At 45.4% G+C, this 14988-nt stretch overlaps 1 protein-coding gene and 1 non-coding gene across 2 annotated transcripts; both read right to left on the bottom strand.

Annotated features, from left to right (window-relative positions):
* Positions 1–3310: 3310 nt before the first annotated feature.
* On the bottom strand, positions 3311–14920 carry RIDA (reactive intermediate imine deaminase A). Its single transcript, XM_075549450.1, has 6 exons — positions 14740–14920; positions 9676–9781; positions 8176–8230; positions 7491–7559; positions 6922–6977; positions 3311–3871 (listed from the first exon to the last, which is right to left on the bottom strand). The coding sequence occupies exons 1-6, from the start codon at positions 14802–14804 to the stop codon at positions 3815–3817; spliced, it is 408 nt and encodes a 135-aa protein (XP_075405565.1). The 5' UTR covers positions 14805–14920; the 3' UTR covers positions 3311–3814.
* LOC142449442 (U4 spliceosomal RNA) lies at positions 4994–5135 on the bottom strand. Its single transcript, XR_012784612.1, has one exon. It is a non-coding gene; the product is annotated as a U4 spliceosomal RNA (small nuclear RNA).
* Positions 14921–14988: the final 68 nt, after the last annotated feature.

Below are 14988 nucleotides of genomic sequence, written 5' to 3'. Positions count from 1 at the left end.
TAGCTATGAAATATATTCTTAATAAAAATCACTGTAGTCAAACCTACGGTGGTGTAGTGGTTACACGTTAGGCTGCCAACCGTAAGGTCAACAGTTTGAAACCACTGGCCACTCTGTGGGAGAAAGATGAGGTTTTCCACTCCAGTAAAGAGGTCCAGTCTTGGAAATCCACAGGGCAGTTCTACCCTGACCTATAGGTTCACCAAGAGTCCACATTGACTCAATGAAAGTGGGGGCTTTTAAACTTTTTTTTAAGCAAAACCTCATTCATGCTATCATGTACATTTATGAGAAATAATGTCTAGTTGATTGAATTTATTTATGTGGCCCTGTGGCTCCCAACACACACACACACACACACACACACACACACACACACACAAAGTTAAGACAGAAGAGGCTTTCAGTAGCAGCTTTATTCTTGTCAGGTGGGTGAGGTAGGGGAGGGAGCCCCACCACTGACCTCGGAAGTCACAAGGCCATTGCTAACCTTCACCACACACACGCAGGTCAGTTGATTTCAATTAGTTACTGAGGGGAAGCTCTACAGATTAGCTTCATATTATCTGGGTAGTAAAGTTCTTTTTAATTATTATTATTATTTTTGTGTATGGTTAAAATAGCACCATTTCTACCTACAGTACATAGCACATATTTGAAATTCTGTAAATACTTGTTGATGATGAATGCACCTTTTTCTTATATTATGGTGATTACCTCATTAGTTGGCTGTAAGGGAAAACATGGTCAAAACTTTAAAAATTGTTTTTGTACAAGGGCTTAATAGGTGTAATTTTGATGGACTGAGTATACTGTCAGAATAAAGTGTTTAGAAGCCATTCTTTGTGTTCATGTCTTATGCTGAATTGTTATTCCAGAAATGTGTAAAGTCACTCTGGATGCATTTGCCCTCTGGGGTGGGGGGTGGGGGTAGACTTTAAATTATATACGCTGTCAAAGGTAAGGATGGGGAACTCTTTAATCACGTATTTAATAAGACACTTCAAAGAGACTATTTCTATTACTGTTTGAAAGGTCAACATGTAATAAGTGCTCCTTTTGCATTTAACAACCTCTAGTGATTTATTCAAAATCCTAATGCGGGCCCTGTTGCTAAGTTAGGTGCCAATAGCTTGTTTCCTGCTCAGCCATTGTAGGGTTTGAAGTCATGGTTTATCTACAGTAGTGTTTCCCAAAGTGGCTAATACCACCTGTGTCAATTTGAGAGGATTATGAGTGAAGAGGTGGAGTCTAGCCTGTCAATCATTGTATTGCCAATGAGGCCTCTATGTGGGCATGGGCTTCTCCTGAGAATTCTGGGAACTCCTGTCTTCCTCCTTGGAGGCGGGAGACAAACTCTTTCTAGTCAACCCAGAATAATACACCATCTTACAGGGTTGTCTGAAAAACCAGATATCTCTATTTTATCCTGAATTATGAGTTAAAGTATAAAAGTCTTTCATTGCCAACGAGCACTGAGTAAGTTTAAGCCCAGTAAGTTTGGGAACCTATCTCTATAGTTATGCCTCTTAGACTCTATCAGAATTCTTAGTTACTGTAAGTAGTTTAAGTATGAGCTGCTGGCTTGGGCTGGACCAATCAGAGGCTTCCCTGAGACTTTTGCTACAGCTGCCAGGAAGCTGTATTGCTATTGAGTTTAGTACACTGGTAGCTCATGTCAGGGCCTACACCTATCTCCCCGCAAGAGACAGATGAAGTCACTACATATCTGGATTCAGTATGCCTAAAGTACTCTGATCTGCCTGTGTTATCAAACCATTAATATCCATTTTTGTTTTTTATACTACTTTGAGTTGGCATGCTGTCATTTGCAACTCAATCTCATGATTAAAAGTCCAAAGACATCTTAATGAGCCAATTTCACTTAAATAGCACCTCAAATACTTCTCTGACCAGAGGAGGAAGGCATTGGCTTATGATTTTGCAGAGGGTAGAAATTTAGTTCAGAAAACAGGTAATTGGGGGTGGGGTAGAGGGTAACGGGATTAAAAGACTATTTTGTGCTTTTAAAAAGTGGAGAAAAATAAGGCCAGGTGTGTGTGTATGTATGGGGGATGGGGTGGTGAGTCTGCTAGTCAATACTTCCCAAATTATAGATCCCTTAAAAATTCCCATCACACATTGTACTCAAACTTATCCGAAGTCTGTCGGAAAGAATGTGCTGAGATCCGTGGTGGACGTGACTTTGAGGGCTGCTCCTTCCCTTGTTCTTGTTAGCTGCCGAGTCGGTTCCAACCCACAGCAACCTCACGTACAACAGACCAACTGCACCAAACTGGTGCTGTACCTTCCTTAGCGTTATTCCTATCTTACAGCACACTCACCGCTCCTGGGTGATTAATGCACCTCATTGTGGGTCTTCTTTCACAGACCCTCAACTTTACCAGGCGTGATGTACTGACTCAAAAGGCAAGCCCAGTATACACGAGATGATGTCCCCATTCTGGCCGCACTCCTTCCAAGAAAGGTTGGTTTATTCTTCTGGTAGTCTGTGGGATCTAGCTCACATCTGGTTGGGTCCTACGTACGGTTGTGTAGTTGAAGGAAAGAAATTAAGAGATGGACTAAAGTTTTGGGATGTTCGCCTTCTTCATGACATCAGGAACCAGGCCCGAGTGGGAGAACAAAGTGTTCTCCCCTAATTACAGGTAACACATATGTAAAGAAGTGGGGGAGTAACCTAACACCAGTGTTGGGGGCATTAAGGGGGTGGCTGTCCCCTGGGCAGGGAGAATAGCAACATTTCTGCTTCTATAGGAAAAGCTGCTGGGTCAGGTAGCAATAGGCCATGTGCTTCCACGAGCGTTCACTTTAAGGTAGCACTGTATGGGGGATACTGTGGGGACATTTTTAATTAGGGGATGTGACTGGGATGCAGCTCTAACGCGCACTTGTGAAGGCCTCCCTCCACCTGGAGTCCTGGGCTCCCAGGCTTCTTCAATCGGAGAATAAAGAATTTGTCGTCCACCATCTCCCTCTTCCCGGGCCTATTTCTCACAGAGGTCCTTGGGATAGTGAATTATTTCCTGTCAGCACCCCCATTTCGATGCGCCTGTTCCTTGGACTTCCTTACTCGTGGCCGTTTCTGCATGTGTATGGAGCGATGGGAGTACCGTGGGGTGGATCAGGCACACCTTAGTCCTCAAGGTGACATCTTTGCTTTTTGACACTGAGAGCGAGCTCTGATGCGGTAAATCCTGTTCTGATCATTAAACAGCTCCATTCACATTACTCGTGAGATGGAAATGCCCCACTAGCTGCTGCTAGAGGAAATAAATGACACCAGGAAAAACTTGCACATCTGTTTTATTTCCATTAGAGAAACAGCTCTCTAAAAATTTGGTCCACGTTCTTCTTTGCTTCTGCCATTCAACTTGGACACTTTTAATTTTATTCAAGTAAAAGCAGAATCATGGATCTGACACGAGGGTGATACCTCACTATATTAGTAAGACTTAATTGGATTTGGTGTACTCTGATTTATCCGCTAGGGTAACATCTTTCCTACATATTGTTTCCTGTCACTTTGATTCATCTGAGTAACTATGTAATAGTGAACCTTCGTCCACAATCAATGATTACAAATAAATGTGAGTTATAACACCAACAATTAAATTCTTCTGATCTTCAACACATGTTCAACTCACCCCTTACAGGGGAATTTCCACATACACAAAATCATCAGATTATTTTGGTCAAGCTTCCACTTCAAGCATTGATTACAAAACCTAAGTGTTAATTTTAAGATAGTTTGAAAATCCCAGGCGCTCCACAACACCGGTCCCATTTATAGTCATGCTGATGAGATTGGTCCTTGGATCGCTATGGCTTCAATTTCAACCCGGGCTCCCTTTAAGGAAAGTACAAGGACAATGGTTAGGTCATTTTTCAGTGACTAAGGGAGCTTGACACCACCTACTAATGAGCGCTGGTGGCACGGTGGTTACATGCTGGCCTGCTGACCGCAACAAATTCAGCAGTTCAAAGGCACCAGCTGCGCTGTGGGAGAGAGGTGGGCTTTCTACTCCTGTACGGAGTCCCAGTCTCAGAAATGCGCAGGGGCAGTCCTACCCCGTCCTCTAGGGCTGCTATGAATTGGCATCCACTCAAGAGCAGTGAGTTTGTTTGCTTTTTGGATAGCGCCTACTAAGAATATGCAACTATCAGCAAAACAGTACTATAATGATTAAACTATTCGCAGAAGGAAAGGGGTGGGGGATGCCCATAAGCACAGATGATGGGCCAGGCACTATGCTAGACATGCTCACCTATATTAGCACAGAGAACGCTCCAAACAGTTCTCTGAGGCAGGGCTCCCTGCCCCGCCTCCGACCCACAGAATGATACACTGAAGCTTAAAAGCCAAAGAACAGAACCCATAGCTCTTGAGACGATTTCAACTCAAGACCACTCTATAGACAGAGTAGCACTGCCCTATGTAGCTTTCAAGGCTATAAATCGTGAACGAAGCAGACTATCCCATCTCTCTCCCTCAGAGCAGCTGGCGGGTTTGAACCACTGACCTTTAGTCAGCAGACGAGCACTGAACCACGGCGCCTCCAGGACGTCTAATCACCGACGCTTAGAGAGGTTCATTAACTTGTCAGGCCACAAAACCAGATGACGGATTCTCACGTGAATCCAAGCCCAGGACAGTTTCTATGACACCCCACATCCCCACACCCCCTGACGTTTGATGACAGGGCCATTCCAAGTACCAGTCAATTAACGTAATGGAAATGCCATTCGTAGAAGATAAATTTCCTTCAGTGGGAACTGCACATGGAAGTAGTCAGCCGGCGCTGCTTTTTTGTAGGAGGGACTATTGTGAACCTCAGAGTTACAGGAAAAGAGCATCCAGGGAGAATATCGAGAGAATGGTACTCAGTATGCCACCAATTTAGAGAGAATATTTTCTAATGGAAGGTTTAGATTTCTCATAACAAATAGCTAGGTATATTAAGTCCTACAAATTTCATAAATCTGGCTCAAATTTATAGTCCCTAAATAAGACCACTACAATCCAGCTGGGTTTTGTAAATTTTCTTTTCAATTAGCAATAATCGCACCTCGGATCAACCTCACTGGCTACGATATTGCCACTGCACAGAGCGGGGTTATATAAATTTTATTTTTCACATTTTCTCCCAATTTAATTATTCTGATTCTGTTATATCTAAGTGTTACCCTAGAGTATCCTAATTTATCATACGTGTCTCATTTCCAGTCTGGAAAGATGCATGGAAACAGTCAATGCACTGATGGGCCACACAAACCTCAGTCTCCACAACTGAAACCAGAAGAGCTAGGTGGTGCCCGCTACTACCACCACCTGCTCTGACAAAGAGATCGTTAGGTCTTGGATGGCGTGGGACAAACTCAAAATCATAAAATAGTTTGGGCTTACTGGCTTCAGAGACAGGCAGAACTCCTGAGATATGGCCCTTTCGGGTCTGAAAATGAACTTGCTTCTGAGGCTCAATTTTCAGCCAAATAACAGATAATAATACTGGGGAGGTAGGCACGTCTTAGGAAAGGCAACATGTGAGATCCAAAGAGCAGTATTTACCCAAAGACAGAGTTCAGAAAGGCTAGGAAAGAAGGTGTAGAAACAGGCAGCAGAGAGAAGATGTGGGACAAGATGCGTTTCATCGTGGGAATTGCAGTCAGTGAAATGAAACAACATATATATGAGGGGTACCCCCAAAACCCCAAATTGAGCTGGGTGGAGCCTTCAGATTATGCATTTTCCTTGCTAGGCAAGCACAGAAGCACCCGCTCTGAGTTAGTTCACCCAGTGGCGTTGCTTGGGAAGGTTCTTTTTGGTCAGAGTGAATTTTTTCATTAAAGCAGTTTCGCTTGAGCCTTGTTTTTTGTGACGACTGATTTAAGACACTAGTGTGTGGCTGTGAAATTAGGTTTCTTGCTTGAGGAAATGCTGCTGAAACTATTGCGATGTTGAACAGAGCTGACAAGGACAGCGCTACGGGAAAAACTCGAGTGTACGAGTGGCTTTCTCATTTCACAAAAGGTGAATGTCAATGACAAACCTGGTTCTGGACGCCCGTCAGCTTCTCAAATGGACAGAAATGTCAACCTGTATCGCATTTGGAGTTTATTCCACCAGGTCCGACTGCTAATCAAGCTTTCTATTTAGAGGTTCTGAAAAGATTGCTTAACAGTGTGAGATAAAAATGGCCTGATTTGTGGCAGACGGGGGACTGGTTTTGCCACCATGACAATGTCCCTGCTCACACAGCCATCTCAGTGCGCCAGTTTTGGGCAAAAACAGCATGCCTGTGGGGAGCGGGGAGGGAGGGGAAAATGAGGAGCTGATGCCAGGGGCTAAGTGGAGAGCAAATGTTTTGAGAATGAGGACAAGGAGTGTACAAATGTGCTTTATACAATTGATGTTTGTATAGATTGTGTTAAGAGTTGCACGTGCCCCTAATAAAATGATTTTTTTTAAAAACAGCATGCCTCTCTTGCCCCATGCGCCTTACTCACTTGACCTTGCTCCATGCGACTTCTTTTTGTTTCTGCGAATGAAGAGGGAATTAAAAAGGCCAGCGATTTGATGACATAGAAGAGGTGAAGAAAAAAATGAGGGAGGTGCTGTCAGCCATTCAAACAGATGAGTTTAAAAAATGTTTCCAAGAATGGAATTTCAGAATTGACAAATGTATTCGGTGTAATGGAGAGTACTCTGGAGGCAACAAGGTTGCTTTGTAAAAAAATTAAATGCATAGCTTTGGGGGAAAAAAAATCTGTTTTGTTGGGTACACCTCATATGGGTTGCTGGCTAGAAAATGGATGTACGGTGCAAATTGCCACAATGCTCATGAAAGCTGAAAGTGAAATTCAAAACCACTTCCGTTCGTGTTTCTCAAGGGTACTTACTTTGGGCAAAGCAGCAACTTGGTAAGCAGCTCGAGCGGGAAAACTACTCTTGAAATCTGAATCAACAACAAAAATTTCATTTTAGCCCTCGGAAATATTGGCATTGTCAGTCAACACTGCATCATCAACACGTGGTAAGCACTTCACTGACTACTCCGTGCAGCCTAGAGAAGTAGCTCCTATTTCAGATGTGCTCGCTAAGACGTCTTGTCCTGTGAGTCAATGGTGCCTAATCTTTTCTGAGTGACTCACTGCCGGGAGGACCGATGGACGCGTCCTCACTCACTGTCACTCCGACCTTGTTCGGCGTGAGAACAAGGTGCTCTCAGGGTGTACAGAGCCTGAGAACAGGGTGACAGAATGGTTTCGGGGAAATGGATTGATTAAAATGGGTTGCAGCAGATTCATCCAGGGACCCCAAAAACAGTGTCTTTTTCACGTCGCCAGACTGCGTGCTCCCCCAGACAATCTCTTCTTTCCTATTGGTTATCCCTCCTCCATCATAACAGGCCCTCGGTGAATTCATTTCTTTTTCAAGTGGAAAACAGGAAGAAAGCCAAATCACGTACACTGCTTATAGATGTCATTGACGGTGGCGAAGTCATTTATGTCAGCCAGCAGCACAGTCGTCTTGACCACTGGAGGACAGATAAAGCATCATGATGGTTAGCTAGCGGTCTGATCCCGAACCCAAACCCCAAACCCACTGCCATCGAGTCGACGCCCACCGCAGTGACCCTTATACAGAGGGTTTCCCAGGTTGTCAATCTTTTTTTTAATCATTTACTGGGGGCTCATCCACTCTCATTATCCATCCATCCATCCATCCATCCATCCATCCATCCATCCATCCATCCATCCATCCATCCATCTTCCGTGTCAAGCACATTTGTACATTTGTTGTCATCATTATTCTCAAAACATTTTTTCTATTTGAGCCCTTGGTATCAGCTCATTTTTCTGACTCCCTTCCCCCTCCCCCATGAACCCTTCATAATTTACAAATTATTATTATTTTGTCGTGTCTTACACTGTCTGACACAACGGCTCTTTTTAAAGATCATAGAGAATGTGGGCTAGGTTTGCTTCTACAACATTTAAAAACGCAATGTGAGTTTGATCATCCAGAGATGTAGTTTTATCCAAGTTCCACTTAAAATATTTGACAACTCTTGGAATACTTACAAACACTAAGAAAAACAGAAACCCTAAGAAACAGCAATCAGAAATGTGCAGTGACATCAAGGAGCTCACCATTGGTGAAGTCACATCCGGCAGCTTTCAGGATTTCACCCATGTTGGTAAGAGCCTGCGAACCAATACAAGAACAGTCTAAGGCTCTGACGTGACAGGACGGTTCCCAGAACTTCAGTGGATCATCTTTGCTTGCGTGGCAGGAAAACTCTGCCTACCCTTTCCAGGCAGAGATGCTCTCCGGTTTCCTTGGAATGTAATGGATCTTTCTGAGGTGCAGTGGGACGCCTTGTCCCCTTTTGGGAGTACAAGCTCTTTCCTCAGGGGTGTTTTCAACTAGTACCCACTAAGCGGAAGGCGACCTCATATCTGGGACACCTCACTCTATTCATTCAAGGACAAGCACGAGTCGGTAGGCATTTAAAATGAATGTTTTTCTTTTACAGAATACTTATGAGGTCCCTTTTCTCTGACAGGAGCCCTGGTGGCATGTGGATTTCCCACTGTGCTGCTAATCCCGGGCCAGTCCACCAGGGCTCCGAGGGTGAGAGATGAGGCTGTCTGCTCCTGTGAGAGACGTAGTTTCTGACCCTCAACGAGGTGGCTTCACTCTGTCCCACAGGGTTCCAAAGAGTTGGAATGGACTCAGTGCAGTGTTTTGTTTTTAAAAAATATTTTTCTAAAATTGTGTACACCGTATACTTGACACTACAGCCTGTGTGTGTGTGTGTGAAATATGTATTTGTTGTCATTTAGCTGTCTCCTTAACTTAGATGGTAACACCGTCAAAAAGCTACCAAAGCAGATGCAATGAAAAGATACCTCCCCACCTGCATCCCTTTCCAGTTCTCCTCAGAGGCAACCACTGTCGTGCTTCTGAGGGGGCTTCAAACAATTCGTGGAACAGTTTGAAGTCCCTTCATGTTTCCAGACACAGTTAATGCTTAGATCCACATCAGTGTACACAGACTCTTAGAGAGACACACGCATACACACATGCATGCACGCATGCTAGCATACTATGCAAGCTGCTCTGGATCTTGGTTTTTCCAGGTGACAATTTACCTTAGAGATTTTTCAATATCAATTCTGTCACATAGGTCTCGTCTGATTGAATCAACCAGCCCCTTTGTAGATTTGGTTATTTAGTGGATAGAGCTGAGTTCCCCCTTCAGAGCTTAAAACATGCTGTGTGTAATCTTTACCACTTTTCTCTTAGTAACAAATGCTGACTTTTGTTCCTAAGGTGCTATCTTTTGCTTTGCTAACGGCAGGTCAGTGGCCCTGTGAAGCAAATTTCCCAACCTGGGTGAACTGACAAGATGTTATCTGATTTTGACAACTCAGGCTAAAGGTCATAAACCTTAGTCATAAAGAGGAGGGATCGCCTTTTGGTTGTTCAACCATAAATCAATATTTCAACTCTTGACTCAGAAAACTGTCTTGAACCAAATAGGGAGGCACTGACAAAATCACTTCATCTCCAATCTCTATGAATCAGTCAGCATTCCAACTGACAATATCCCAGGACAGAGAAACGCAGAGGTGGGAAGGACTTACCTGCTTGGTTTCTTCTACCACTCCTCCTGGCACAAGCTGTCCGTTTGACGGGTTCAGACCCACCTGTCCCGAAATGTACATGGTCCTGTCGACCATCACGGCTTGACTGCAATGACAGAAATCTAGCGTCAAATGGAAAACATTAACTGGAACGCCAAAAGATTGCTTCGAGCTTGAAAAATACAAACGACAAAAGAAAAAGTTCGTCAACTGGACTTCATTAAAATAAAAAACTTTTGCCAAAAGACATCTTGCAAAAGATAAAAAAGCAAGTCAGAGATTGGGAGAAAGTGCTTGCAAGAAAATGTAACTAAGAAAGGGCGGTTGTGTGGACAGCGGCTACACGCGAGGACGTTCTGGGCAGAGCCCAGGAACACACACAGGATGTTCGACATGCTCAGTCCTTCAGCTCGCTGCCACCAGCTAACTCAGAGCGACCCTGTCGGACAGGACGGGCTGCCCCGTGAGTTTCTGAAGGCCCCATCTTTCTCCTGGTGCTCAGCCGCCTGACAGCGATGTGTGATCTCTGTAGTCATCAGGAGGTTACAAATCAAAGCCGTAATAAAATACCATTCCACATCACAGGAGCACTGATAATCCCCAACAAGGACGCACAGCAATGGGAACCATCCCACACTGTCTGTGCGAATTCAAAATGGGACAGTCACTTTGGAAAAGTATTTGGCAATTTAAAAAAAGTTGAAACATAAATATAATTTACGACCAAGTACTTTCTTTCCTATGTTTCTACCCAAGAGAAATAAAAACACGTGTTCACGCAAAGGCTTTACAGTAAGTTCTTTAACTTCTTTGGCCTATGGCCTCTTTTCTGAAAAACATTTACACAGCCTTCCCCCTGGCAATTCAAACTTCGTATTGTAGCCCATAAACCAGGGTCTCTGCAGCACCCCTGGATTGTCCCAGAATTTCCAAGGGGCGCTATTGCCCATCTTGGGAAACAGTACTTTACATGAAGTGCTCAGAACTGCATTATTCATGATAAAAAAAAGAGAGAGAAGGGAAACCCCAAAATCTCACTGACTGTTAAATGGGGTTTTTAAAAAAGTGGTGTATCCACAAAACAGAATTCTATTCAGCTAAAATGGACTGAACTACTGCATATTCCGTTCGATTCCACTTGGATGACATTTTAGCATGGAATGACAGATTAGTGGTTGCCTGAGACTAGCAATAGGGTGGCATACTGACCTCAAAAGGGGGTAAAGGAATTTTTGGGGTGACAGAAGTATTCAAAAAAACTTTACTGTGGTATTTAGTGGGTCCATGCCTGTAGGCATTTACTAAAATGCATGGAGCGCTACATTTGATAGTTCGCTCTGAGTCTGTTGGGGGTGATGAGAGCTTTCAGAAATATCCAGTGGTGGGAAACACATTAATCTGCGTAAAAATGCTTCTCGTTCACTAGCTGCCACTGAGTAGATGGCCATTCTGTGACTGTGTGTTCTATAGATTTTACCAACAGTAAAATGAATACAACACAACCTGTCGTTGGAGAGGGGCAAACGGCACTTCCCGAGCATAAGAACACTACCATCCAAGTTGCTGGGCTTCAGAGAATTGACAAGCACATGGTTCTACCTGACACAAGGGGTAATAAGTAACACTGCCTTCAGAGCACCCTCGTCATTCTTTACACGCCATCCTCTATGTCCCACGGTCCATCACTAATCACGTTTGTGATTAGATGCGGGGCTGGCCAGGCAATGGTGGACTGGTGTAGAACCCTCTCAAGGTTCTGCTCTGCGGCACTGCTGAAATGTGCCGAGCTCATCAGTTAATCTGTGACACCACCACCACCTCCTGTACCCCCAGGCCAGGGACAGAAAGTCCTGCACCCCCAGGCCAGGGTCCGAAAGTCCAACACAGTTGTATTCTTTTGGACAGGATTCAGAATTCAAACAAACAAACAAGGCACTCACTACAAACTCCATCCACATAGCAACTAAGCCAGTTTCCTGTTTCCAAAAAGTGCTTTACTGTGCCCAATCAACTTCACTGGGATGTAATTAATTAGTGGGAAAGGGTTTTATTCTTCAACACAAAAGACTGAAAAGGAGCAGCGTTTCAACCAGACCAGTCATTGAATAGTTTTACTGCACACTTACTATGTGTCAGGCAGCTGGTTGAAAAGAGGGCTACGGAGATAGGTAAGGTTCATAAGTACTTCTTGTTGGCCTGTGTGTTTAGGTACGCTACAGCCAATCACAGATGCACGCATTCAGCAATACATATTGAGAAACTTTGTGTAAGGTACTGTTAGGTGCTGGGCATACCACAAAGAAAAGTCAGATAAGATAGCTGTCTGTGGCTTCCAAACACAGTCTAAGGAAAGTCTTTATTTAATACCACTTCGGATGGTGTTGATAGTGGAGATCAATCGACAGGCTAGATATGTGGCGCTGAAGAATACTGAGAGTAGGGGCTGCTAAAATGACACTCCAGCCTGTCTTGGAGGGTGGGCTCCGAGTGCTCGTTAGAGGCACGGAGGTTGAGACTTTTTTGTCTTACGTACTTTGGACAGGTTGTCAGGAGAGACCAGTCCCTGGAGGACATTGTGCTTGGTAAAGCACAGGAGTGGGCCCAAAAGAGGAAGGATGTCAAGGAGACGATGGACACGGCGGCTGCAACATGGGTTCCGTCACAGAAACAATTGTGAGGATGGGCAGGACCGTGGCAGCTTCTGCTATGCATAGGGTTGCTATGGGTCAGAACTGACTAGCTGGCCCCAAGAACAACACCTAACAAGATTTTTCAGGCCAGTAGACCTATAAGACCACGTCAAAAAATACTGCTATCAAGTTCTATCTCATACATGCATGGGCTTATTCTACACACGTGTCTAAACATGTCTCTGCAATCACTGGGTGGCTGCATACAAATTACCGCAGGAATACACCTGTCTTAATCTCGTTAAGGTGCCTTCAAAAGAAGGTCCGGTCAAAGCAGTGGCTTCCAAGGGGATCTGCGGGGCCACGACATTCAAGGGCAGAGAGGCCAGCTCTGAAGGTTGTGGAGATTCTTCCTTGGCACCCCAAAGGGATGAACTTGATGGATTTTCTCCAAGGACATGGAGCCGCATAGGAGTTATAAGGAAGAAAACGGAAAACTGCACTGGGGAGAAATTAGCCAGGAAAAGGGCACTGAGGATTTTTTTTTTTTCGTTCACAACAAAGCACCCACTCATTCGCTGAGGGTCCCAGGGGCTGCCCTATGAGAATCTCACTGGGAAGCTTTTCCCCATCTGTCCTACAGTCCAGACGTTACGTCTTCTGACTTTGTGCTTTGTTCCTCAAACTCAAAGGTCTCCGAGTCCCCCAGGGATGCCACACCGGCCTCTTCTGACGTGGCATACATGGAAGAGCACTGAAGTCTTGGAGGACGCTCAGACAGATGGAAACTACACTGCCAGAGCCTTTAGACCTCGATGGAGGCTATGTTGGCAACAATAGCTTCATATTGGGATATCTTTATTTAATAAAGAATTCTATGGTTTTTATAGTGATACTTGGTGACCTTTCATATATTTAACTAGAGCCTACCAGGCAGCTTTAGAAATCTATCTTCCTTGTGGTTTGCAGTTGATTTTGTTGATGGGAAATGAGCACGGGCTATAAATTCACAAGCATCACCAGACACACTATAAAAAGTGAGTCCTAAGCCATACATGAAGAACACAGGCAATGCCATGGTAAAGCAGGGGGCTGCTGAACCCACTCAGTGGGGCTGGGGAAAGACTTGGGGTTTATGCCCCATAGATTAAATTTTATAAAGCCCTCACTGCCATTGAATCAATTCTGACTTATAGTGACCTTATAGGATAGGGCAGAACTGCCCCTGTGGGTTTCTGAGACTATAACTCTTTACAGGAGTAGAAAGCCTCACCTTTCTCCTGCAGACTGACTGGTAGTTTCAAACTTCAGACCTTGTGGTTAGCAGCCCAACACATAACCATCACGCCATGGTTGCAGTCTAGAAAGCCCTTTGAGGCAGTTCTACCCCATCCTATAGGGCTGTTGGGGGTTGGAACTGACTCAGGGGCACGCAGTAAGGCTTAGGTGGATGTGCAGAGGTTTTGACTTGCCAAGCATTGTAAGTGACAGAGACCCTATAGGACAGAGTAGAACTGCCCCTGTGGGTTCTGACACTAAATCTTTACTGGAGTAGAAAGTCTCATCTTTCTCCAGCAGAGTGGCTGGTGGTTTCAAACCTCTGACCCTGTGGGCCAGCAGCCTGATGTGTAACCCATTCACTAACTACTAGTAGGAAGCAACTCAATGGCAGAGAGGGTTTGTTGTTGTCATTTTGGTTTTGAGCTTTATAAAAAATAACAGCTTTCTCTAGAGAAGACATTTGTCATTTGTAGGATTCACTCCTTAAAATGAAAAGAGGGTTAGGGTACGGTATCTGAAAGAATCCATTCTTAAAAATACCGCAGATTGCAAGATTCCATGTATGAGGCAGTCAGCGCAGGCAAATCCAGAGACAGAAGAAAGCAGAGACAGGATGGCCAGAAGCCGGGGAAGGAGGGAGTGAGGGGTGACTGCCAATGAGTGCGGGGCTCCTTTTGGGGGCAACGAAAATGCTCAGGAATTAGACGGTTGTGAAGGCTGCACAGCTTTGTGGGTACAGTGAAAATCAATGGCTTGTACGCGGGCAACAGGCGAACCTTCTGGTGTGTAAATTATGTCAATAAAACTGTTCCAAAAAGGAAAAAGAAGAAACCAGGGCTGGGCCGCCTCCAGAGAGTTCTGGCTGAAGCCGGCTGGGCTCCAGCGGCAGGCGGTCCACGGGTGGCGCAAAGTCCGCGGAGGCGCGGACCGCAGCCAGGTCCCCCGGGGCTCGCGTCTAACTGGCGGGGTCTCCGGGGCTGTGGGGCTCCCAACCTGGCTGTGCCTCCTTCGCGCGCTCAGTTTCCTCACCTGTTCGATGGGGTCGGCCCGGACGAACCCCAAGGTCCCTCGGATTGTCTCCGAGTGGTCGCAGCCCAGAGCCCGGAGCCCCGCGCACCCCGGGCCAGCCCTCGCTCCCCACCTGCAACGTTACCTGTAGGGACCAATGGCCCCTGGGGCCTTGGTGGTGCTGATCACCTTTCTGATCAAGGACGACATGGCAAACGCTTTCTGCCCAGCGGAGCCTGGAAAGAGCGAGCACCTACGGCAACCTCCGTCCTTCTCTCGGAACTAACTAATCCCGGGCACCCTCTGCCCGAAGGCGCGGCGCAGGGCGGCGGCGCCGAGCATTGTGGGAGTTGTAGTCCCGGCGCGACTCCAGACCACGTGGAGGAAGAAGCCG

The sequence above is a fragment of the Tenrec ecaudatus genome, chromosome 5 (assembly GCF_050624435.1).
Source record: "Tenrec ecaudatus isolate mTenEca1 chromosome 5, mTenEca1.hap1, whole genome shotgun sequence".
Taxonomy (NCBI): Eukaryota; Metazoa; Chordata; class Mammalia; order Afrosoricida; family Tenrecidae; genus Tenrec; species Tenrec ecaudatus.
The sequence above is the reverse complement of the archived record's forward strand: the minus strand, read 5'-3'. Positions and strand labels throughout refer to the sequence as shown.

Excerpts from the sequence above, each read along its gene's own strand:
- RIDA (XM_075549450.1), bottom strand. The coding sequence starts at position 14,804 with ATGTCGTCCTTGATCAGAAAGGTGATCAGCACCACCAAGGCCCCAGGG. Across the intron at positions 8,231-9,675 it reads TGGTAGAAGAAACCAAGCAG|GCTCTTACCAACATGGGTGA; the intron begins GTAAGTCCTTCC and ends ATTGGTTCGCAG. Across the intron at positions 6,978-7,490 it reads CAATGACATCTATAAGCAGT|ATTTCAAGAGTAGTTTTCCC; the intron begins GTACGTGATTTG and ends TTGTTGATTCAG.